At 38.6% G+C, this 22,888-nt stretch overlaps 2 protein-coding genes across 3 annotated transcripts; one reads left to right on the forward strand and one right to left on the reverse strand.

Annotated features, from left to right (window-relative positions):
- rbp4l (retinol binding protein 4, like) lies at positions 1-2,226 on the reverse strand. The gene is made up of 5 exons (XM_023267979.3): positions 2,085-2,226; positions 1,576-1,693; positions 1,340-1,476; positions 603-715; positions 1-520 (listed from the first exon to the last, which is right to left on the reverse strand). The coding sequence occupies exons 2-5, from the start codon at positions 1,690-1,692 to the stop codon at positions 297-299; spliced, it is 591 nt and encodes a 196-aa protein (XP_023123747.1). The 5' UTR covers position 1,693; positions 2,085-2,226; the 3' UTR covers positions 1-296.
- A 917-nt stretch (positions 2,227-3,143) lies between these two features.
- On the forward strand, positions 3,144-19,394 carry pde6b (phosphodiesterase 6B, cGMP-specific, rod, beta). 2 transcript variants are annotated; one of them, XM_023267967.3, is made up of 24 exons: positions 3,144-3,295; positions 8,936-9,210; positions 9,315-9,626; positions 11,158-11,310; positions 12,063-12,152; positions 12,242-12,382; positions 12,475-12,549; positions 12,665-12,729; positions 13,150-13,216; positions 13,319-13,366; positions 13,743-13,892; positions 13,994-14,137; positions 14,418-14,483; positions 14,622-14,771; positions 14,880-14,987; positions 15,169-15,278; positions 15,386-15,473; positions 15,567-15,667; positions 15,765-15,872; positions 15,957-16,020; positions 16,222-16,296; positions 16,846-16,929; positions 17,147-17,300; positions 17,448-19,394. In XM_023267967.3, exons 2-24 carry the CDS (start codon positions 9,052-9,054, stop codon positions 17,504-17,506), a joined length of 2,571 nt encoding a protein of 856 aa, XP_023123735.1. In that variant the 5' UTR covers positions 3,144-3,295; positions 8,936-9,051; the 3' UTR covers positions 17,507-19,394. The 2 variants fall into 2 exon arrangements, with proteins under 2 accessions (XP_023123735.1, XP_035802913.1); XM_035947020.2 differs by lacking the exon at positions 3,144-3,295 and adding an exon at positions 8,700-8,859.
- Positions 19,395-22,888: the final 3,494 nt, after the last annotated feature.

The raw sequence follows: 22,888 nt of genomic DNA on the forward strand, positions 1-22,888 counted from the left end.
TTTGTTTAGAAAAATATTTTTATTTTATTTGTCACATTCACTCCAATCTCTGTTGCAACAGTAATATTTTCCTCTGACAGACAGGATGGATGAGCGAAACAAGGAGGAAATGGGTAAAAAAGAAAAGCAGATGAAAATCTTGGAGAGTCTTGCAGATTTTTCAGTGTTATTGTTTTGCTTTTTTTTTTTGCAATTTTCTCTCACTTATATAAATGCACTCTCTCATTCTCCCTCTTCTTGCTGTCAAACCACCTAGACTGCAGCTAGCCGGTGTACATTCCTCCCCTCCTCTCTGTCTAGCAGGCTCCAGACTGCAGGACAGGCTGAAACTGTCCGGCCATGCAGATATCCTCCTGTTTCTGACGGACGACGCGCTGGATGGCGGGAGGCAGGCCGCGGGGGTTCCTGGAGAAGACCAGGGAGTAGCCGTCCTCGCAGCTGCCGTCTTCTTTCAGGGTGCGGCAGGCGTAGGTGATGGCGTAGTTGTCGTAGTCGGTGTCGATCACCCAGTAGTTGTCACCTGGTTTGGAAAGAAAGGTGTGAGAAGGACCACGGGGTAGAAGAAGAACGTGAGGTGCAGAGGGAATGTGTGCAGAACTAACCTCCGCTGGACAGGTAGCTGGCGAGTCCCTGGTAGTTCATGAACATCTTGCCGGGGGTGGTTGGGTCGGGAACGGAGTACTGAGCAGCCATGTCAGCACACACAACCCAGAAGCTGCAAAATTATGGTACAGACACATATAAGCACTATGCAAAATGTGGAACAAGTGCAAAAACTGTCATTTTTCTAGCAATTACAGACCATTCTTAAGGTGTATGTCTCATAAATTCTCATTCCAGTCTATAGTAGGCAGAGTCTTTTGCCAACAGTATATTTTACAGGTTCTTGAACACTGAACTCAGTTTTAATTCTTTTGTTTGTTTGTAAAAGTGCATTTAAGTCTGCACTGTTGTGTAAAAATCCCCTTCTACCTGCATTTTCTTCCTAATCCTTCATAATCCAGGGAAAAACACGTGTTATAATTAATGCTGTTCAGCACGTTCTTTGCAAAAGTTCCTTTCATAAATCTTATCTTGGATCATGAGCAGAACCTGATGACATTTCTTAACTTCTGTACCCAGGAAACTGAATATCTGAAGTGGCCCTCAACCCCCCAGGTCTTGACAGAGAGGCAAGAAGGTCTTTCTGCCTGAAAGGACCCTTTGCCCTCAGCAGGGATGAGGATAGCGGTTGTGCAAAAGCAGGAAGGTCAGAAGGTCTTGCTTTTGTGTATGATTGTATGTAAGTCTAAAAAGTCTAAGCCAATTCTGTAATTTTATCTAATTTTATCTAACTTACCCAAACAGAGTGACACGTCCCTTGGAGGATGCAGTCATGGAGCCGTCATCGTCGATGGTGTACTCAGCTGAGATGTTGTCCTGCAGGAACAAGCCTTCGGGGTCTTTCTTCTGCAGTGCGTACCACTTTCCTGCATACTGCAATGAAAATGAAAGACGGGCAAAAATCAGAAACCGCTTTCAACTTTTTTTTTTTTTGCAAGATGCAGGCCATTTGTGTGTTGTGCATTAACTCACCCTCTGGGGTTCGAAGTCCTCTTTGACGGAGAAGCTGTCAACAACACAGGAGGCGGACAGAGAGAGCTCGACGCAGGAGACAAAGACCAGCAGCAGGGCAAGCTTAGACGATCCCATTCTGTAATGAACAAACATATCAGTGTTATATGTGCCAATCACGTTTTGGAATTCAAATTTCATTGTTTGAAATTAAATTTTGCTTCTTCACTCTAAAGTAGCCCATCAACTCCTGTCGTCTGATGTAGTAATATTATAAATGTACCATCAATAAAGGGCACAGTTTAAGATGAAATATAGAAAACAGTAGCGCTAGTTGACTGCTGGTTAGATTTCAAATTATGCTGAAGCAATGCATGTCAGTCTAAAAACTAATTCCGTGTTAAATTCCAAAATGTAAGCCAAGAAAAATGTCTTTTGGACACTAATAGCAGTTCATACAATATCTTGGTAGAACAGAAAAAACATAATACTTGCTGACAATGATATAACTACAAAGTAAATTGTCCTACCTGTTTTGGTTCAAAGCAGCAACAGTGAGTAATATTCTGTACGTGGTTATCCAGCAGATTGGGTGTTGTGTCAGGGGCTGCCCTTATATATGTGCACTGTAGACAAGCTTATGGCTGATTTTCGCTGCTTGGAACTAAATAAGGTGCTTAAATCTAGAGGTAATCCTGTTGGGTTGAAATCCTTACTGTAATCTGGCTTGTACGTTCAAACCTGCCCAAGATTTACTATAAAAATGATTAAACCTTTATGTAACTGATGGGAAGCGCGGTAAAACAGACACATGCACACCAGGACTGGCCAATGAACTGTATTATTGAACGTACACAAAATACAAACGTAATAGGAAGTGGATTTTTTTTTTTTTTTTAATTAAATGTGCCAACATTTGTATAATGAATAACCCAGGGTCCAGTCAAATAGCCTTACAGTAGAGAAATAAGATTTTAGTATTGTTTGTTTTGTAAATTTATCTTAGTAATTAGTAAAAGTATTAGTTATATTGCATTTAAGACACTACAATAAGATATTAAATGACACTACTGCACTTATTTGTGGAAATAACCATGAATAGTGCAACAAAGGAGACTGTAAGTAAAAATGTCCATTTATGCATTCAAACAATGTTTGTATTGTTTTTGCACAAAGTTTTGCAGCATTATATTATGCTTTCTTTGCGCTTTATGTGAAACAATCTTAGCTACCGAGCTAGCTAGCGTACATATGCATTAGCATGTTAGCATATTATGCTTTTTAGCATTGTCAAATTATGTTTAATCTGTGACAGACGTGTATTCTTCTTTAATTACTTTTTCAATCTTTCAAGTGTGTCTGCGTTTTAATACATGTGCCTTAGCCCTTTTGAAAATTAAAATAGCTTCTGTTGTCCGAGGTTTGGACGAAGCTAACGTTAGCTTATTTGATATCGCAAGCTAACGCGGACGTTAGCTTCGTCTTTAGCTTGCGACACGAGCTGCATTTCGTGACGCATTTTCAAGCGACAAGCAGGTGTGGCAGTTCGAAGTAGGCTTGTTTTTTCTTTCTGAGCTGGTAACTTGTAATGGTCAAGTTGCTTATTGCATGTTTTTGAGCACAGTAATAATGTTGGGTGTCTACAGTTGGCAGTCACTTCCAAAATTCCAGCATAAGAAGAAAGAGTTGAAGGAGTAACGAACCTTGCCAAGCCAGATTCAGACAACCAGCGGACCACAAGGTAAAGCATGATGATGGAAATGTCCAACAACCATCTCCCACATAATTCATTTTTATCTGAACTTGAAAATTGCCAGGTGGGGATTACTCAAGTTCAGTAGGCATTTTTGTTTACCAAATAGTCACAAAAGGACAAAAAAATCCTGTCAAATAAGCTGACAGACTCTGCGTTGACTGTGGATCGATCATGCTTAGTGCTATTTTGAAATACAGAAAGTCCTTATCACCAGACTAGGAGAGCTGAAAAACCTATAAAGTGCTGTTTTTGATGTATGTTCTAAAAATTGTGAACTTAAACTCAAAAAACGTGATGCAGCTGAAGTGTTGTTGAATGTACCACCCTTGGCAACCTTCAAAAAATGGCACTGGTTGTGTTTCTATAAGAAGAACCTCCAGGGATGAACACTCACAATTCATTTTCTATATACAATCTTGATGAATGTTTTGATATTAAACCATTTCACTGAGGTACAGCAATTAAATAGTGAGCTGAATGGTGTAATTTAGTATAAATAAAGAAAACCTAAAGTTAAACTTGTTTCCTTCTGGTTTTCCACTGAGAAAACAGTACAGTAGTCTTTTTCTTAATCACTTATGGAACTCATAAAGTAGGTTCCCTTAAGTGCAGACTTGATTTGAGGGAAAAGAATAAAGCTGTATGGTTGTAAATGAAGTGACTAAGGAGGATGGTCAAGCACTGTGTTGTGTTGTCTTCCTCAGCCATGATCTGCTTCACTGTAGCTTCTTTCTTCTGGCCCATTCTTTGCAAAGTTTCTAGAACCTAATATTCATATATTGACGAGGAACGAAACTGAAATGTAAGTTGTCGTCACTTATTGTATTCTGAAACTCCTGGGAACTTTGACAAATCCATCGGTAAAGCACAGAAGATGGCTCAAAGTGGCAAAGCATTGCGTGAACATTTTATTATGTCTAGATGAATTGCAGGAAAATGTAAAGGACTGGGAGCAGACAGACTGCAGGTCAAGGACGTAGGTTACACTCTGTCACACCACCTGCCGTAATACCTGCCAGGCGAGAGTAAACAGAATTGGACTACCTAGTTACGCTGTCTTCTTTGGCTGAGTAATGAGGGTGTAATCCTCTGAGTAGTAGTTTGTGAACACATTCAAATAATTCAGTTAGGTAATTAAATACATGAACTAAAAGTATGTTAAGTTTGTACTTCATCATCAACAAAGACATTTTCAGAAGAAATTTGTGAGTTTAATGAAATACTCAACACTGCAAGGGCATAACAGTGCAGACAGTGTCCATTTTCAGTCATTCATGCTCGTAGGCACAGACACAAACGCTCATTTCCTGGATTAACCCTGGTCACCTGAGATTACCGCTGAAAGAAAATGTCATGTAGTAACATCCAAAGTCTTTTACAACTCCTGTCTGTGCTCTGTTTTACTATTATACCTTTTACCTCCGTATTAAAGTTCTTTTAAAATGAGGTGACCGTTGTAGACTGACCCCACACTGATAGTAAACAGTTTGTTCAGCGAGGATACAGACAGACAAGTCAGTCAAGGCAGCTGATCTATTTTTTCCATTGACTGTGCTGCTCATTACTATAATCCTACTTCCACAGACTGAAATAGAGTATTGACAAAAACAGAAAAACTTGACACCTTTTTAATTGAATTTAAAGTCCTACAAGCAAAAATGGCATTTATTTTTAACAAAATGCTGATTTTCTTAATTTCAACACTTTTAAACAGGACAAGACAAGTGTATGTGTTTGTGCCAAGGTTGTTTAATTGGACACAGTAAGCAGAGTAGAATTACATGAGGGACTTGCTCTCTGTGAAAACAGAGATTTGATGATAAAATTCTCACAGTCATTTTGTGACCCTGGAACAGTTCTGTGGAAAAAAAAAACAACTCAGCAATGATCATGGGGGTCATTCTTGGCCAGGCTTCCTAATTGGGCTTGTGACCTTTGATTTGTGAATGGAAGAATTTTATTAATTTCAGGAAAAGACAGCTTTTTTATTGGCATCTTGAGCTGGAAAAGATTTATAGACACGAGAGTAAAAATGTGTATCTCTATACAGGAACAAGAGCTTCCTTCATGAAATAGAAAGTGCCCCAGTGTTTGATACGTGACCAGGAGAATAAGATGATGTCTGTCCATCCCATTTTGTAACATATTTTGTAGCATATATTTTAATTAGCTATAATATTCGACTCACATGATCCTAAGAGGCAAAATAAGTCACCTGTGACGCAGGGGTACGTACAGGCTTTCAGGACTACAGGTGCTAAGAAGGTGGTTGAAGAAGTTTGGTTCAGGGCTTTCTGCCAGAAAACCTTTTGGGCAGACAGGCTTTCGGGCAGAGAGGCTTTAGGAAGTCAGGTGAGGTGGAAAAAGGTCCACAGTAGGGAGGAGGCTGTGGGGGATCAATGGGTCAAACACAGGACTTTCACCCAGGAGACTGAGGTTTGTTTCTCATGTGAAACCAAACCAATTTTTGTTCTATTTTTTTTTCCCAGTTTCCAGTCGCAGAGTGGTTAGCTTTAGCCAACAAAATCCACATGGTTATTTTTTGGAAAAAGATCAGATTTTGGGATAAAATAGACCCTTTCACAGTGTTAACCACATGTTTGAAAGCTTCACTGGCAGGATGCCCTGACAGCAAACTATTCTATGGGAGTGCTGCCATCTCATGGTGTATGGCAGCATTACAGATAGTAAGAAGTACAGTAGTGGTGTGACCCGATCCTGTTTGTGGTGTTCATGGACAGGATCTCATGGTGCAGCCGGGTGAGGAGGGTGTCTGGTTTGGGGGCCTCAGGATTGCATCTCTGCTTTTTGCAGTTGATGTGGTTCTGTTGGCTTCCTCAGATCATGACCTTCAGCTGCACTGGAGCAGTTTGCAGCCAAGTGTGAAGTGGCGGGGATGCGGGTCATCACCTCCAAGTCTGAGGCCATGGTACTCTGCTGGAAACCGGTGGATTGCTCCCTCTGGGTTGGAGGGAGTTGCTTCTCCAAGTGAAGGAGTTCAAGTATCTCAGGACCTTATTCACGAGTGATTGGAAAATGGAGCGTGAGATGGATAGACAGATTGGTGCAGCGTCAGCAGTGATGCGGGTGTTGTACCAAACAATTGTGTTAAGGAGGGAGATGAGCTGCAATTTACCGGTCCATCTACGTTCCAATCCTCACCTGTGGTCATGAGCTCTGGGTAGTGAAAAAACTGAAAGAACAAGATCGCGGATACGAGCGGCTGAAATGAGCTTCCTCTGCAGGGTGGCTGGGCTCAGCCTTAGAGATAGGGTGAGAAGCTCAGACATCCAGAGGAAGGTCGGAGTAGAGCTGCTGCTCCTTTGCATCTAAAGGAGCCAGTTGAGGTGGTTTGGACATCTGATTCGGATGCCTCCAGGGAGACTTCCTTTGGAGGTTTTCCGAACCAGGAGACCCTGGGTCAAACCCAGAACTCGCTGGAGGGATTATATAGCTTGTCTGGCCTGGGAAGAGAGATGGCATTGATATGTGTGTAGGAATTTCTCCAAAGTTGTATTACGCTGGTAGACAAAATGTGGTCTATGTTGCATTTAAAGTCGCTTATAAATATGGAACTATATAGGCTGTGTGCTACCAACAAGGAGCACATTTTTACTGAAAAACAGGACAAAAAATTTAGTTTGAAGTGAATGCTTTATGCTGTGTAAGCCCTAAAGAGATCCACAGTGTGGATATGTGAGGTTTTTAGTGACATATTTCAATAAATACCAGATTAGGTGCCATGAAATTTGACACACATTAATTCCCCCTTAGAATGAATTGTAGTAGCAGTATTGATCCCCTGACCTTCACCCAGCACCTTCAGTCCTTTTGTTTATCACCAAATACTTCAAAATGAATGACATTCCCATCAAATTTGGCTGAACATTGTGTTCATAATAGTGCTAATGAGCGACAAGCTAACAGATGGAAAGCTGGTAAAGATGATAAACATTACTACTTATAGACTCTTATTTACTGCTAAATAATTCACTGTTATGCAGATTTTATGTCGGCAGACTAAACAGTTTTAAGATTTAAGCATTCTCACTAGGTAAAGCTAAAACAGCTTCACTTAGATGTAAAAAAGTACTTGCACCATTTCTGAACCCCAGTGAAGTAAAGAACAAGTGTGTACCACAGTTGATTCAGATGATACGTGGATTAATACAGGTGATACTACAGGTACACATCCAGTATACCCTCTCATCAAAGTGATCAACCTGGATCACTACAGCCTCCTTCCCTCGCTCATTCTGTCACACGTACACATGTTGGACCTGCTGTAATGTATTATAGTGGAAGCAGATTATGTCTTTGACCTTTTGTTTAAGGTGTTTATGGAACCTTATTATAGACAGGTCTTCCCAGCTCTGAATGGAAAGATTAATTTGCCTACAGAAGTGCAGGCCATTTCTGTTTTTCCACATTGTGTCTGTGCTCTGCATGTAGACTGCATTTAGGATTGTACAAAGACAGAGAGTTGGGGTGCTGAGATAATCAGCTAGTGTCCTAACTAAATAGGGCTTATGCCAGAGGAGGCCTTGTTTAATAAGGACTTAAAGAGCTTGTACAGATAGACCAGAGACAGAGAGAGAGATAGATGCAGCGGACTGTAATCAATTAAAAAGTAGCGGAAAGAGATATGATAAGGAAACGCCATGCAGTGTATGTAGACTTAGCATTTATGTTTCTGTACATTCTGTTGACATCTTGTGATGAAATAGGATCAAATCAAATCACACATTTGTTTTAAATACACAATCTGTAAGTTGATGAATTTAAACTGTGAAATAAACAAGAAACACACAACAGTTTCTCACAGATTTTTCTCTTTAGTATTATTATTAGATGCTATTCTTGCATGTTTTTAGGCTCTGTGTTTTACCTTCAGCTTTACTAACTTGGTTTGGTAGTTGAAATGTGTTTATCTTATTTGCTGTTTCATTTTCTTGGCGCTAATTAATTGTTTTTGTTGTGTGTATGCTTTGTTTTTTGACTTTTAAAGTTCTATCCATTCCAACTTGTCACTGCAAACAGCCTCTAATAAATCCATCCTTTTCATTGAAATAGCATAAGTGCAATTAAAGGAAAAACTGGAAAGTGTTTCTACAGAGAACCCAATTAAATCATAATTTTTTTCCCGTATATGTCCTGCTTTCATGAGATTTAAAAGCAGGACATGACAGTGCATATGTATTTTGACTTTTGAAGTCAACCACATGTAAATGAACACAGTTTTAGAGTCAGATTTTGACTTGTGCTTTACAGGCACTGAATGTACTGAAGCACACTGGAGGCTGGATCATTTGGCCCACATATCTGTTACTACATGGTCAGCTGATGAGTTTAGTATAGGCAGATCCCTGCTAACCTTCAGCACTATCTGCTGATGACACAAGGATTGTTTGGATTCAGCCCTCTGCCTTCTCCTCAGGGCTCTCCCTTCCTCAGTCTGCTCATCCCACTAACAAGGGGGGATTATGTTTTTTTTCACCTGCATTTGAATGTGTCCACTTCTTTTCTCCCACTTTCAGTGTAATACCTGGGTAAGATTTCATTTTTTTTGGACATAAAGGAGATAAAGTAGTGAAACTGTTTGCATATTTTGCTTTTTGTCTCCAGTTGGAGGAGTTGGAGGTTGCTTCTACAGAGCAGCATTGGACCCAGCGGGAGCTCCATCACTGAGCTGAAGAGGCAGCAGACAGGGACATTTGGGAGAAGAGGAGGAAGAAGGAACCATGGGTGCGAAAAAGGAAGATGTGGAAAACTTCCTTAAAGGGAACCCTGCATTTGCTCAACAGTACTTTGCCAAGAAAATGAATCCTTCTTCTGTAGCGAAGATATCAGGACTCCCAGAGAAACAGGTTGATTTCAGTCAGTTTCAAGAGCTCAGTCAGGTAAATGATATTTTTTATTACTTATTTACTGGAACAAAACAATACTAGTGAACCTTTAATGGTTTTGTAACCTAAAATTTGACAATTTTTTTCTCTTTTTCGAGGTTGAAGAAAGCCAAATCATGTACGACCTGATCAAAGACATGCAAGAAAACATCAACGTGGAAAAGGTGGTTTTCAAGATCCTGAAGAGAATCAGCGCACTCATCCACGCCGACCGCTGCAGTTTGTTCATGTACCGGCAGCGAAACGGCATCGGAGAACTCGCCACGAGGCTCTTTAACGTCAACACGGAGTCAGAGCTGGAGAACTGTGTGGTGCCACCAGACTCTGAGATCGTCTATCCGCTTGACATGGGTATAGTGGGCAACGTGGCCCTGACCAAGAAGACTGTTAATGTGAAAGATGTCAAACAGGTAAGCAGTTAGTAAGTTAGAGGGAAATAATGCACCAAATAACAGTACTCTAAAGTGATCAAGCACTTATTAAGCATATATGCGGCTACATCATTGGCTGTGACAGTGTGATTCATGATATTACCACCAGGTGACATCATAGTCTTCAGTTCTTAAACCCTACAAATATTGGCTTTAAGTGATAAATACATGTTTGCCCTTTAACCAATAATAATTTTGATATAAATAACAAAACTCAGGAGGACTGGTATATTGTTTAAGAAATATGCAGCCTAATAATCTCCTGTGTATGAAAAGTGTAGTAAACAGAACTAGGTCAAGGCTTTAAATAGCATGCTGGAGATGAACAAACATTGATAAATCGCACATGAAAAAGGTAACACAATTTATGTTGGAGAAGATTTTCATTTCATATAACCCTTAAATACCAATTTATTGGGGTAGTCTGGAACCATTTTTGACATAATTAACTAGCTCACCATGATAGATAGATAGATAGATAGATAGATAGATACTTTATTAATCCCGAGGGAAGTTCAATCCAGTTCATCCAATGGACACAATCCCCTGAATTAGACAGTAAATTAATCTAGAAATGTCTCTAGAAACCATATTCGTGTCTTATACGGATTTAATTTGTGGAAGTTTTTATCAACAATGCAGAGGAGTAGAAGCTTAGTATTCTTTGTAGCAACATTGTGGTACTGGTGATACATCAAAAGTGTAGATTTACAACAGATTGTGTAAGATTAGAAACCTGCTCTACCGACCATATGTTAATTTTCAGTATCAGTCAGTGGCATTTCTGTAATTAATCTATACGATATCATGAATTCAAGTACATATCTTGACCAAAGTCTGTTGATCATAGACATGTAAAACACGATTTAGTCACTCATATCTATACTTGACCAAGTGAGGGTGTAAATCTCCTTGTCAGACATAATCCATTTATTTTCAGATCCCATCAGCCTCTGCTCTAGCTGTGGATTAGACTTCTCTGGCACTTAGTCAGCAGTCAGCAGGAATCTAAAACAGATCAAAACTAGTTTACTTCACTGCAATACATTGTGTTCATAGTGGATCTTTTTTATACTGATGTGAATTACATAAAGAGATTAAATGTTTTGTAAGATATCCAGCAAAGTACAGGGGTGTAGATTTAAAAGAAACACTGTATTTTACTTATGAAATTTTCTTGACTGTCAGTAGTGATTGTGGTTTTGATCCACATAGATACTATAGAGGCCTAAAATTCCCTACAAAGCTGCCCATCCACCTACATGCCATTTTTTATTACACATGAATCCACTATGGAGTCACGAAACTACAGTCGACTAAATTAAGATACATGTGTACTCTTTATCATAATATAAAGTTAAAGTACTTGAACTGTACTGTACTAAATGAATAGAATTTTGGATTTATCTTTTGTTTCAAACAATAAGCGTGACTTGTTCAATAGGGAGGATCTTTTCATGTCTACAGTGATAGTAATGAAGGCTTTTGCAAATGTGTGTCTGTCGTTTAGAACCAGCATTTCAGCTCATTCGTCGATGAACTCACGGAGTATGAGACCAAGTGCGTTCTGGCTACACCCATCCTCAACGGCAAAGACATGGTGGCCGTGATCATGGCGATAAACAAGACCACAGGGCCTCATTTCACTGCTGAGGATGAAGATGTAAGCACCAATACACAAAGCGCACACACAGTCAGAACAGAGCAACGTGATGTATGGAGGCCTCAAAATAAAGTCATAGTTTAGCCAGAATTAAACTGTGGATCTTTTGGTTGTTTAGATAGAGAATGTCCATTTGTGATGATAGCTCTAAGAGGTAACCGACAGATATATTTATTACTTCAGCTGGGAGGGAGCTCCCTACGAGGAAACTGGCAGGTTATTAAAGCCTTTAACAAGTGGACCAGATATGCGTCAGGTCCTTAATCCATCACATATGACAACGTCATGCCCATTAGGGATAAACTACCCTTCAAAACAGAAGGAATAAACCTAAGGTGAATGGATTTGGACCCACGACAGATTAATAACACAACTATCAGACAGACAGAAAAATCTGCTAGTTTCCTAGAGAACTGCTGCAGCATATAAAGCAGTTATGAAGAGACCCCTTACTGCATGAAGCTTTTTATGTTTTGCTGCATTGATGACATGAAAAATGTCTATGAAAAAAAAAAAAGAAAAATGTCTATGAATGTGTTTTAACATGGCTGAAATAATGAATGCTTCTCCGATGTCAGACATGAGCAATTATTATCCACTATATTTTTAAAAAAGTTATATAATCCGTATCCTTTCACTATATTGACATATCACACCCCTTACAACACATATTGTATCATAATGTATAATTTCTGTTATTTTATCAGAGGTTGTGTTGTAACGTGCCATTTTTTCCCTGTTTGCTCTTTCAGCTTTTTTTAAAGTATCTGAAAGTTGCCTCTTTGAACTTGAAGATCTACCACCTGAGTTACCTCCACAGCTGTGAGACACGTAAAGGACAGGTACAGGACTTTAACCTGCACAAGATACTGAAAACCTGCGTGAACTAAACATTTCGCACTTTTTACCATATGTGTGTTGTGTTTTCCAGTTGCTGCTGTGGTCTGCCAACAAGGTATTTGAAGAGCTGACAGACATCGAGCGACAGTTTCACAAAGCCTTGTACACAGTCCGAGCCTACCTCAACTGTGACCGCTACTCTGTTGGTTTACTAGACATGACAAAGGAAAAGGTATTATGTCCTCTTGTGTCTTAAATGTAACAAGCCACGTTTTGTGCGTTTATTACGATGAAGTTACCAGCTTCCTCCGTCTGTCCTTCCAGGAGTTCTTTGACATCTGGCCAGTGCTGATGGGAGAGCAGGCACCTTACTCTGGCCCCGTAACTCCAGATGGCAGGGTATATTATTTTATTTCGTTATCAAACTTTTTTTTTCAGCAGTCAATTAATTAGCAAACATCTCTGTACTTCTGTTCCTTTTCTTTTACATGTCCATGTTTCATTTTTCTCCTAGGAAGTAATTTTCTACAAAGTGATTGATTATATATTACATGGAAAAGAGGACATCAAAGTAATACCGTAAGTAAATACTTAACAAGTTTTATTTAGTGTGAGTAATTATTTATTCAAGATGTAACTTCAACTTTATTATTTGTCCCTTGAAAGGCGAAATGTTATATAAACAAACAATAAAACAATACAAGCAAGAAAAGCAATAAAACAGTAAAAAAAAAAAACTATTAAAGGAAATGTTTTTAAAATGTAAAAAAAAAACCACAATAAAACAATAAAAAATCAATCACATAAAATATAAGATAGACATGTGGTGAAGGATAGCAAATTAGTGAAAATTCAGCCTCAGCTGTTTGAATTGCAGAGCTGAGAATAATGTATAATTCTGCTTTTTTTATTGATGATACAAACACATTGAAAAACTTTATTAATCACAGTTTGGATACAGTCTACGGTCTCATCTTCTAACTCTTGTGTCACACACAGCAATCCACCTGCTGACCACTGGGCTTTGAGTAGTGGACTGCCTACTTATGTTGCTGAGAGTGGTTTTGTAAGTTTCTTTTTAGTTCATTACTACAAGTTGTTGAATCAATTAGGACCAAAGCCTTCAGCTTGCACATCTTTCAACTGGATCTCTTTTTCTGCTCCTTAGATCTGTAACATCATGAATGCTGGTGCCGATGAGACGTTCCAGTTTCAGGTAAGAGAATGAACCCAAACCATTTGAGGAAAACATGCAAATTTTAAAGCTTCAGTTCAATATTTTTTGCATAATGGATTTAAGATGTGATGAATCGTTACCACATGAAATCATCAATCATCAAAATATTAAGTGCTTTATATTCTAATGCAAGGAGTATTTCACATTCTGCAGTCAAGTTAAAGTAATATTACAGAAATAATAAACCCTTAATCAGACATCCTGCCTCATGAATGTCCTAATTTGCAGCATTTGTGATTCACTATTTGCATTGGCCCCAATTAGAGGCTTTCACACATCACTGACTGGAAACTGCTTTATAAACAGTGAAGGCATCTTCTAGAGTTATGTTGGGTTTTTTGTTTTAATGTTGCAGACAGAGCCACTGGACAACAGTGGCTGGACCATAAAAAATGTTCTGTCGCTGCCTATCGTCAACAAAAAAGAAGAAATAGTTGGTGTGGCCACGTTCTACAACAGAAAAGATGGAAAACCGTTTGATGATCAGGATGAACAGCTCATGGAGGTAACATTAAACCGCTGCTATGTGACAGTAAAATGTGGACGTCCTATGTTAGAAGTTCTGCGTGTTGATTCTGTTCTCTTGCTAATTTCCCTGTTTCTCAGGCTTTGACCCAGTTCCTGGGATGGTCAGTTTTGAACACAGACACTTACGACAAGATGAACAAGCTTGAGAACCGAAAAGACATTGCTCAGGACATGGTGCTGTACCACGTCAAATGTCGGGATGATGAAATTCAAAATATCCTGGTCAGTACTGTTCTGCTATACTTCTTTCTGCCTGTCAGTCAATTATAAAAATGGGATTGTTCAGTTGAATGTCTACATGCAGGTATCCCAACAGGGGTTTCTCTCCTCCACCTGTCCCACCAGAACATAAACAGTCTAATATCTGGCCAAAAAAAAGCTCAATATTTCCTATTTTTCTCTCAATATAATCGTTTCATTTTGCAATAGGCTTGACAACCGTACTACTGACTGTTTGCTCAGGTAAAGCATTTAATCTCAAAGGTTTTCACATCTCTCTCAGAACACCAGAGAAGTCTACGATTGTGAACCCAGGGAGTGTGAAGAGGACGAGCTCCTAGATATCCTGGTAAACCTGGCACTTGTGTGCTTGACCAAACAGAATTTTAGAAAAGAGTCTGAAACTACTGGTCTACTGAGGCCATGAAAGTGGTGTTTAATTTTTAGTTTTCTACCTCTGCTCATGCGCTATTCATTTCCATCTCAGAAAAAAGACCTACCTTCAATGATTAAGAAGTTTGAGATCTATCAGTTCCACTTTTCGGATTTCAACTGCACAGAGATGGAGCTGGTGAAGTGCGGCATCCAGATGTACTACGAAGTTGGAGTGGTCAAGAAGTTCCAGGTCCCTCAAGAGGTAACGTACGAAGACACAAATGAGCATTTGATTTTAAAATTGTGGACAATCTGTTAGTTTTGCCTTGACATTAAAAGCTGATTATTCAATTCTCTGCTCTTATTTCAGGTGCTGGTCCGTTTCATGTACTCAGTCAGTAAAGGCTACAGAAGAATCACCTACCACAACTGGCGTCATGGCTTCAACGTGGGGCAGACCATGTTCACGCTATTAACGGTATTATTATATCCATTTCATTGGCCTGTTACAGTAGAAGCTATTCAAATTTTATAAGTTTCCACTCATTCTCAAGGGCCTGAAACGCACAAGACAGCAAGAACATACACAGGCATCTGTAGTCATGGATTTTGTGCATTTCTTTGTTTGAGTCACTTGGTGTGTGCCTCTGTGTGCTCAGACAGGGATGCTGAAGCGATACTACACTGACTTGGAGGTAATGGCCATGATTACTGCAGGATTCCTCCATGATATTGATCACAGAGGGACGAATAACTTGTACCAGGTCAAGTAAGTGCTTTTGGGAACTTTTTCTAAACTGTACAACATGTGGTGCATTGTAAAAGCAGCCCCTTTGTGAAGGCTGACATTAGAGGTCTTTTTATTTACTTCAACAGGTCTGGGAACCCTCTGGCTAAGTTGCATGGCTCCTCCATCTTGGAAAGACACCATTTAGAGTTTGGAAAGTTTCTCTTGGCTGACGAGGTGAGAAAGAAGACAAAATAATTGAACCCAATTCACTAAAATATCTTTCCAGTCTTTAATTTTGACCCACCTTTCTCTGCATTTCATCTGCAGTCGCTGAATATCTACCAGAACCTTAACAGGCGACAGGTTGACCATGTGATTCATCTCATGGACATTGCTATCATCGCCACTGACCTGGCTCTTTATTTCAAGTCAGTACAATCTCTCACTTGATCACTGCCCCCCACTTGTTCATTCCCTTGTTAAGCTCATTCTCTTATGTCTTGTCTTTTCCTTGTACCTTGCCAGGAAGAGAACAATGTTCCAAAAGATCGTGGACCTTTCACACACATATGAGGATGAAAAGAAGTGGGTTGACTTCATGTCACTAGAAACAACCAGAAAAGAGATCGTCATGTGAGTACATCAAGTGTACACAATGTTCACTGTTCCTTTACATTTCTCTGATCTTCCAAATCTTTTTTTTTTTTTTTATTTCAGGGCTATGATGATGACTGCATGTGACTTGTCCGCTATCACAAAGCCTTGGGAAGTGCAGAGCAAAGTGAGAAGCACAGAAAATGAGCAAATCAAGGAATTACTGAGCAAATAAAATAGTGTCAATAAGTGAATTGATAAGTGATTAGATATAATGCACAAAACCTCAAGAAGCTGGAGAAAGTTTAGTTTTTGGACTGTTTTACAGCATTTTTATTGTGTTTGTGAGCTGCTTCTCCAAAGATAACTGTCCGTGTCTTCCTTTTAGGTTGCCTTGTCTGTGGCAGCAGAGTTTTGGGAACAGGGTGACCTGGAGAGGACAGTACTCGAACAACAACCCATTGTGAGTTTTCAAATTGTTGGACTAAATCTACATCTGTGTGAAAATTGCATATGTATTGTATTCATGTCGACTGGATTGTTGCCTAATGGACACATCCAACAGCAAGGGTTGAAAAATGCGATTATAATTCTGCTATATGTGCATAAAGAGGGAACCTAGTAATAGTAATGTGTCCCTATCAGCAACCCAGAGCTAGAAAAATGTCAGTTTAGGCATCAGGCTCATTAAGTTCCTTATCAGAAACTCACCAGAATGAAGGTGAATTATTCAGCAACCCATCAGGAGATAAAAAGACGATGTAAGGCAAATTTAAAATGTCAAAAATAAGCCATACTTGTATAAGCAGGAGGTGACTTCCAGGTTATTGTAGAATTAAAGATGCTGCATGGTTTATTCCGCTCAGAAACATGGTAATCAGCATTACCACTGATGACTGGAAGCTATGTTCCAACAGCATAAAGGACCATAACTCCAAATTAAATACAGACCGGCACTGATTTCATGAATATGATGGTTCTGAATGCTGCAAACTTCTGTTCCTCCCACCAGCCCATGATGGACAGAAACAAGGCAGCAGAGCTTCCAAAGCTGCAGTGTGGTTTCATTGACTTTGTCTGCACATTTGTCTACAAGGTAACGAATTATTGAATGATTCTTGACAGTTTTTCTGAGTGAAATCAGTTTTTATTGTGAGCTATTTTTGTGATTATTGTCTGGTTGATTTCTGATAAAACCTAAAATGCACTAGCTCATTAATGTATTTTTGCTCCCAGGAGCGTGATTGTCTGTACGAACCCTCTGGTCTAAACTCTCTGTTTTCATCTTTCTTTCACTCTTTGGCTCTCATCAGGAGTTTTCTCGCTTCCACCCACAAATCCAGCCGATGCTGGACGGCATCCTAAACAACAGGAAGGAATGGAATGCTAAAAAAGAAGAGTATGAAGCTAAACTCAAAGCCATAGAGGAAGAAAAGGCTGCTAAAGAGGCAGCAACAGGCAACAAAGGTGGAGTGATTCTTTTGAATAAATCCTAAAGTACAGTGAACTGGGGAAATGTATGAACTCAGTGTGGTGCGTTATTGTGTTTGTACACTGAAATTAACCACAGCACAACTCAACGCTATTCTTTTTTTTTCTGGATTTGTCCAACAGCTGCTGCGAACAACCCCAGTGGTGGAGGGTCGGGCTCCAAGACCTGCTCTGTGTGCTAGAAGTCCAAAGAACTGAGTGCATCATGGGGTTGCACATAGATGCTCATGACGGATTGATCCACAGCCAGTCAACTGCTCTCTGTGCCGTGAAAAGATGTCGTAAAGGCATGAAGGCAGACACACGAATGCACCACCCCGTAGTACTTCTTCAGAAACACTGGCTCCAATCAGAGAAGAAAAACCTGAACAAGGAGATCCTCACCAAGAAAATTTTATCTTAAAGGGACACTAACCAGGTGAGCCAAAAATTAGCTCAGAACAAAGCAGGAGATCTCCACATCTCCAGCTCTTTTGGTAAGATGTCACTGAGGAACAACAGAAACAGTCCTGAGTAGCTGACGTTATCCATGTCTTAAAAATTCATTGTATTAAAATGAGTCGAGTGAAGGAGATTTTTGCATTTCAGGTTTATCTTATCTTTAAAAACTGTTAGTTGCAACAGACGTGTGTATGTGTGAATGTATGTCCTTGTTGTGAATCAAACGTATAGATGACCACAACCTGTATATATATATATATATATATATATGTATATCTGTATAGTATATATTACATAAGAGTGAACACAGTTTTCATGAAATGTTTTTATGCCCACGCCTCTATAGACTGCACAGAATGTTTGGAGCTCTATTTTTCCATGCATTGTGCATTACTGTAGTTTTTAGAGAACATTCAGTAGAGAATGGCTAGATTGGAATGTCCTCCTTTACTCTTATTCCAAACTGTTCACTCCTTCCAGTCACTCACTATTTACAAATGAGAGTTTGTTTACCTTGACAGCAGAGAGCCAAACATAGATGTTCAGTAACGCTACGGTAAGAATGGCAACTCTTCATAAATATCACCGCAGTGCAGTAGAGATGTGTTTGCTATCAGAAGACAGGTCTGTAGATGCTTATTCATGATGCCTTTATACTGTATATATGTGTGAATGGGAGAGTAGGCTCAGATGTATTTTACAATTATAGTGTAACAAATGTCTAAACAAGAACAGGTTTTATCCAGGAAGTCAGCTGGTTCTAGATAAAACTGATTGTTTTTTCTTTGAATATGACTTCACTGTACTTGGCTGTATTTATGGTGAACAGAGATAAGGGACGTCAGTGTAACCGTGATCAAACACTGGGATCAGCAGCTTCACTTAGACCTGTTTAAAGAATAAATTGTTTTACATGAATCCCCCACATGAGAACTAACCTCAGCTTTGGGGCCACTCAGCCGGAGCACGTCAACATATAAGAGTAATAATTATAGCAAACAACCATGGGTTTGATGTAAGAGGAAACCCAAATATGAAAGGAAACACATGAAGAACATGCAAACTCTTAAAAAGAAAAAAGACATACAAAAAAAGGATCAGGTCGAAGACCTCAGGACTGATGAGCTGCGAGCCATCAGGCTATTCTAATAGCAACGTCTGTATTCAGCCCTGGAAGGCAACAAAGACACGCCTGTTTGAGACAGCGTGAAGAAGAAACAAAGCTTTTGTCTAATGACTTGTACATACTGCCTCCCCTCCTGTAAATATAGTAAGTATGTTTGTAGTGTACATAGAAATGCTTATTTTTTTAAGCTAGTAATATCTGTAAACTCTGGCAAATGAGTCATTAAGTCAGTTGTTTCTTTTTCCATTATTTATTGAGTTACCAGTTTATGATGCTTGCCTAAATTAATGGATGTTAAAGTATTCCACATATGGAATTAAGGTATGGGTGTATTAAAGGTGACTCTGTAGTGTTAGGGAAATGAACCATAATGTGCTGTGGATATGCCCATGACATTTTTAAATAGATGGAGTTACTTTAGTTAGTGTTTTAAAGCTTGCCTCATTGTGTGCTCCGTGTGTACAATAATCACTCAATAAAGCAAATGTATTTTTATGAGGTAACCGAGTGAATTACTTTCTTGTAATTCTGAAGGTCAAACTTTGGTCCTCACTTTTCAACCCCAAAGGGAATAGACTTTTAGAGATGTAGCACTACTTCATCACTAAAAGAACTAAAGTAAATTTAGTTTGGGAGGCACATGTAGCAATATGAAATTGGCCACAGACCAAACTGCAGTCACCTTTTCATCACAATTACAATGCAGTAGCATGTACCATAGGATATAGAATATATACTTTATTGATCCTCACAGCAGCATTTGATACACAGACAACCCACAAACGCGGCAAATACCAACACAATAGTCTAAATATTGATCTAATACTCATTTATCTGTATAAGTTAGAAAAAATATATATAAAAAATTGAAAAAATATGCACAGCATATACTTAAAGTAAAAAATACAGAGAATTGAAAAGTCTGATATATATATATATATATATATATATATATATATATATATATATATATATATATCATATCAGACTTATATAATTTATATAGAAAATTTTATATAGTTTATTATATATATTAAATCTATCAATATTAAATTATTGATATATTACTAATACATTTATATATTAATATAATTTTTATTTATATTTAGAATAAACATCTAAATTTTATATATCTAATATACATATTTTAACTTTTATAATTAAATATATTCTATATATATTTATTTTATATATTATATATATATATATAATTTTTTTCAACAACATATATATATATATATATATATATAACTATATAAAATTATTTGTATATTAACAATACATTTATATATTAAGAAATATAATTTAAATATATACATTTAGAGATTTTAATTTATAAACATTTATGTATTATTAAATATAGAAATTTATTAATTATTAATAAATATATAATTCATATTTAAATATAACAATTTAGATATTTGAACTTTTTTATAATTTATATAATTTCTATATTTTTCTACTATTATAATACAAAGTAGAGTTCATAATGAAGGTTAGGATATTACACAGCACACAAGCGTATTGAGGAACGCTTCTGTCCACACTGCACTTTCTACTACTGGTCCCTGACCTCAATCCTGGGATTGCTGCTAAACTAGGCCAGGATTACAACCATGCTCTTCCCCAGGCTCATCTCCCACTGAAGGACAGGTACACACACACACACACACACCTGCTCTACTTACAACATGTGTGTGCAACAGTGTGTCTTTTATTTGCATTGTATGCAACTAACAACAGCAGCAACTTAAGATGGTCATCTGATGTTATTTTCTAAAACTAATTCACATTTTAATTAATTTACTGATATAGAAAAGTCAAACACCACGACAACACTTTTGGAATTACATGAAAAATATTTTCTGTTTTTATTTAATTTGGAATTTAACACAGGTCCAGAAGTAGTTCATTTGAGGATGGTGTCGGAGTTGGCTGCAGAGAGAACAGAAGAGAAAAATGTGTAAGTAGAACATTTTGTGGACCTCTTGTTAGATCTTGGGAAATAACAGCAAAAGTTGTTTGTGCGACACACAGGTAGAGAGACAGGAACAAAGACTGTACGTGTTCCTGTGTTACCTTCAGACAGCTGTTTGTAGATGCGCTCCTGCTCCTCTCGGGCCTTCTTCTCTGCCTCCTCGACCCTCCTCTCCTCCTCAGCAATGGGCTTCAGGTATTCTTTACAAGAATAATAACACTGTCAGTTACTAGTGTACTCATATTAGCACAAAACATCAAAATCAGTCAGGTAATTCACTCTCATGTATGCATGCATGTTGTGTATCACAGCATGAAGAGATTTACAGTAAAACTGCACATTCACACAGACTGTCCGCATAACAGCAGGCTCCAGCCAAATAAATGCTACAGTGACAGCTTTTTGAGGTGAAATATAGTCTGTATTTACAGTATAAATAACTATAGGCACCAGCAACATTATGTCCATGTTAGAAAAATGGGGACCAACGTTGCACAAAATGAGTGTAAGAGCCATGAATGAATTGTTTTATTATAAGGTTGGAATGTAATTTTAATCTTATTGAGGTAATAATAAAAGTGCAAAGCGTCAAGCATTTATCCCCTGTAGACTCCTAAGGTTGTTCACTTTAGTAACGTCTTCAGCCGACATGCCGCACATCTTTTATGATTAACACTAGTTCCTACAGCAGACATTTTGACTTGTAACTGTAGCACAACACAAAAGTTTTCATTTGCACTTTTCTGCTGTGCCACGTTAAAACATCTCAGTGACTAGAAATAATGCATCTAAGATCAACAACACGCCACGTGGCATTACAACGAAGAATCTGATGAGATCCATCTGTCAGAAATAATAAACAATGGTATACAGGAAACGGTTAGGATTTTTTTTTAAAGGCACTGCTAGCTTAACACTGAAATTGACACCATATATATAAGTAGTATAACAACGATACTAATATCATTTATTGTGTAATTAATGTATGAGTTATGTTGACCTGAATAGAGGGAGAGCATCAGTCCCAGGCTCTGAAGGACTGAATACATGAGGGACACAATCAGGGACAGACCAAGCTTGTTTAGGGGTGGACACCACAATAATCCTCCCTATGAGATCCTACCAGTGACTGCATCACATCACAACTAACAAGAAATAAGGCTGAAAGGTAGAGAGCATGAAGAGGGTTCTGGAAGGGTTCTTTTTACAGGATGCGGTTCCTGGAGATTGGATGGATCGTGTGTCAAGAGATATGGACATATCTGTGCACCAGCTGATGGGAGAACTAAGTCACATTTCAAGATTTGAATTATATGTTTGTGTTCTGCAGCCAATCCCATTTCACCATACTGTATAAGATGTTGTGTTCAGATCAGACTTCGTCCTTTTCTGGGAGGCTGTTCCAACAAAACCTCCCTGACTTCTGTTTACCTGATGCCCTTTAAGTTTAGACAGTCGCTGGCGCATGCGCACAGGTAAACTTACCAAACCTCTGCTTGCCATAGAACACGCCGAGCAGCAGCGCGGACCATCTGGCCGTCTGAAATACAAGCGATTCAAACGTGTTAGTCAAACGAAAGAAACGTGATTTACCAGCCAAGTATGTATGAGCTGGAACAAAACAGCAAGGCCAGCTGCTAAGAAAGTTATTTACCAATGCTCAAATTCTCCACTGCGACAATGTCACTTCTCACTCTTAAACACTACTTGCTAAGCGATGGCCACATATACGATGATTTCTGCAGTTCTGTAGTCAACTAGAGCCACAATGTTGTCACCATTAAACACGGTATGACAGAAGTGCACACAAACTGCGCCAACATTAGCAGTGACGGGGCGAAGTCCAGCTTTTCTATGACCTTTCCTACTAAAGAGCATACACTGACTGTACAGCTGCTGACTGATATGACTCTTCTGTAGCTAAACAACCAATTAGCAGTGATAGTCACATGTGACAGGTGTAAAAGATGCTCCAGATGTACAGCTGTTTATGCAGAGACTCGTTCACTTGTCCAGACT

Source organism: Amphiprion ocellaris, chromosome 17 (assembly GCF_022539595.1).
Source record: "Amphiprion ocellaris isolate individual 3 ecotype Okinawa chromosome 17, ASM2253959v1, whole genome shotgun sequence".
NCBI lineage: Eukaryota > Metazoa > Chordata > Actinopteri > Pomacentridae > Amphiprion > Amphiprion ocellaris.

Coding starts and splice junctions, on each gene's coding strand:
- rbp4l (XM_023267979.3), bottom strand. CDS start 1,692: ATGGGATCGTCTAAGCTTGCCCTGCTGCTGGTCTTTGTCTCCTGCGTC. Junction 716..1,339: donor GGACGTGTCACTCTGTTTGG/GTAAGTTAGATA, acceptor ATAATTTTGCAG/CTTCTGGGTTGTGTGTGCTG. Junction 521..602: donor CAGCTACCTGTCCAGCGGAG/GTTAGTTCTGCA, acceptor TTTCCAAACCAG/GTGACAACTACTGGGTGATC.
- pde6b (XM_023267967.3), top strand. CDS start 9,052: ATGGGTGCGAAAAAGGAAGATGTGGAAAACTTCCTTAAAGGGAACCCT. Junction 13,217..13,318: donor ATGTTGCTGAGAGTGGTTTT/GTAAGTTTCTTT, acceptor TCTGCTCCTTAG/ATCTGTAACATCATGAATGC. Junction 14,988..15,168: donor CCATGTTCACGCTATTAACG/GTATTATTATAT, acceptor CTGTGTGCTCAG/ACAGGGATGCTGAAGCGATA.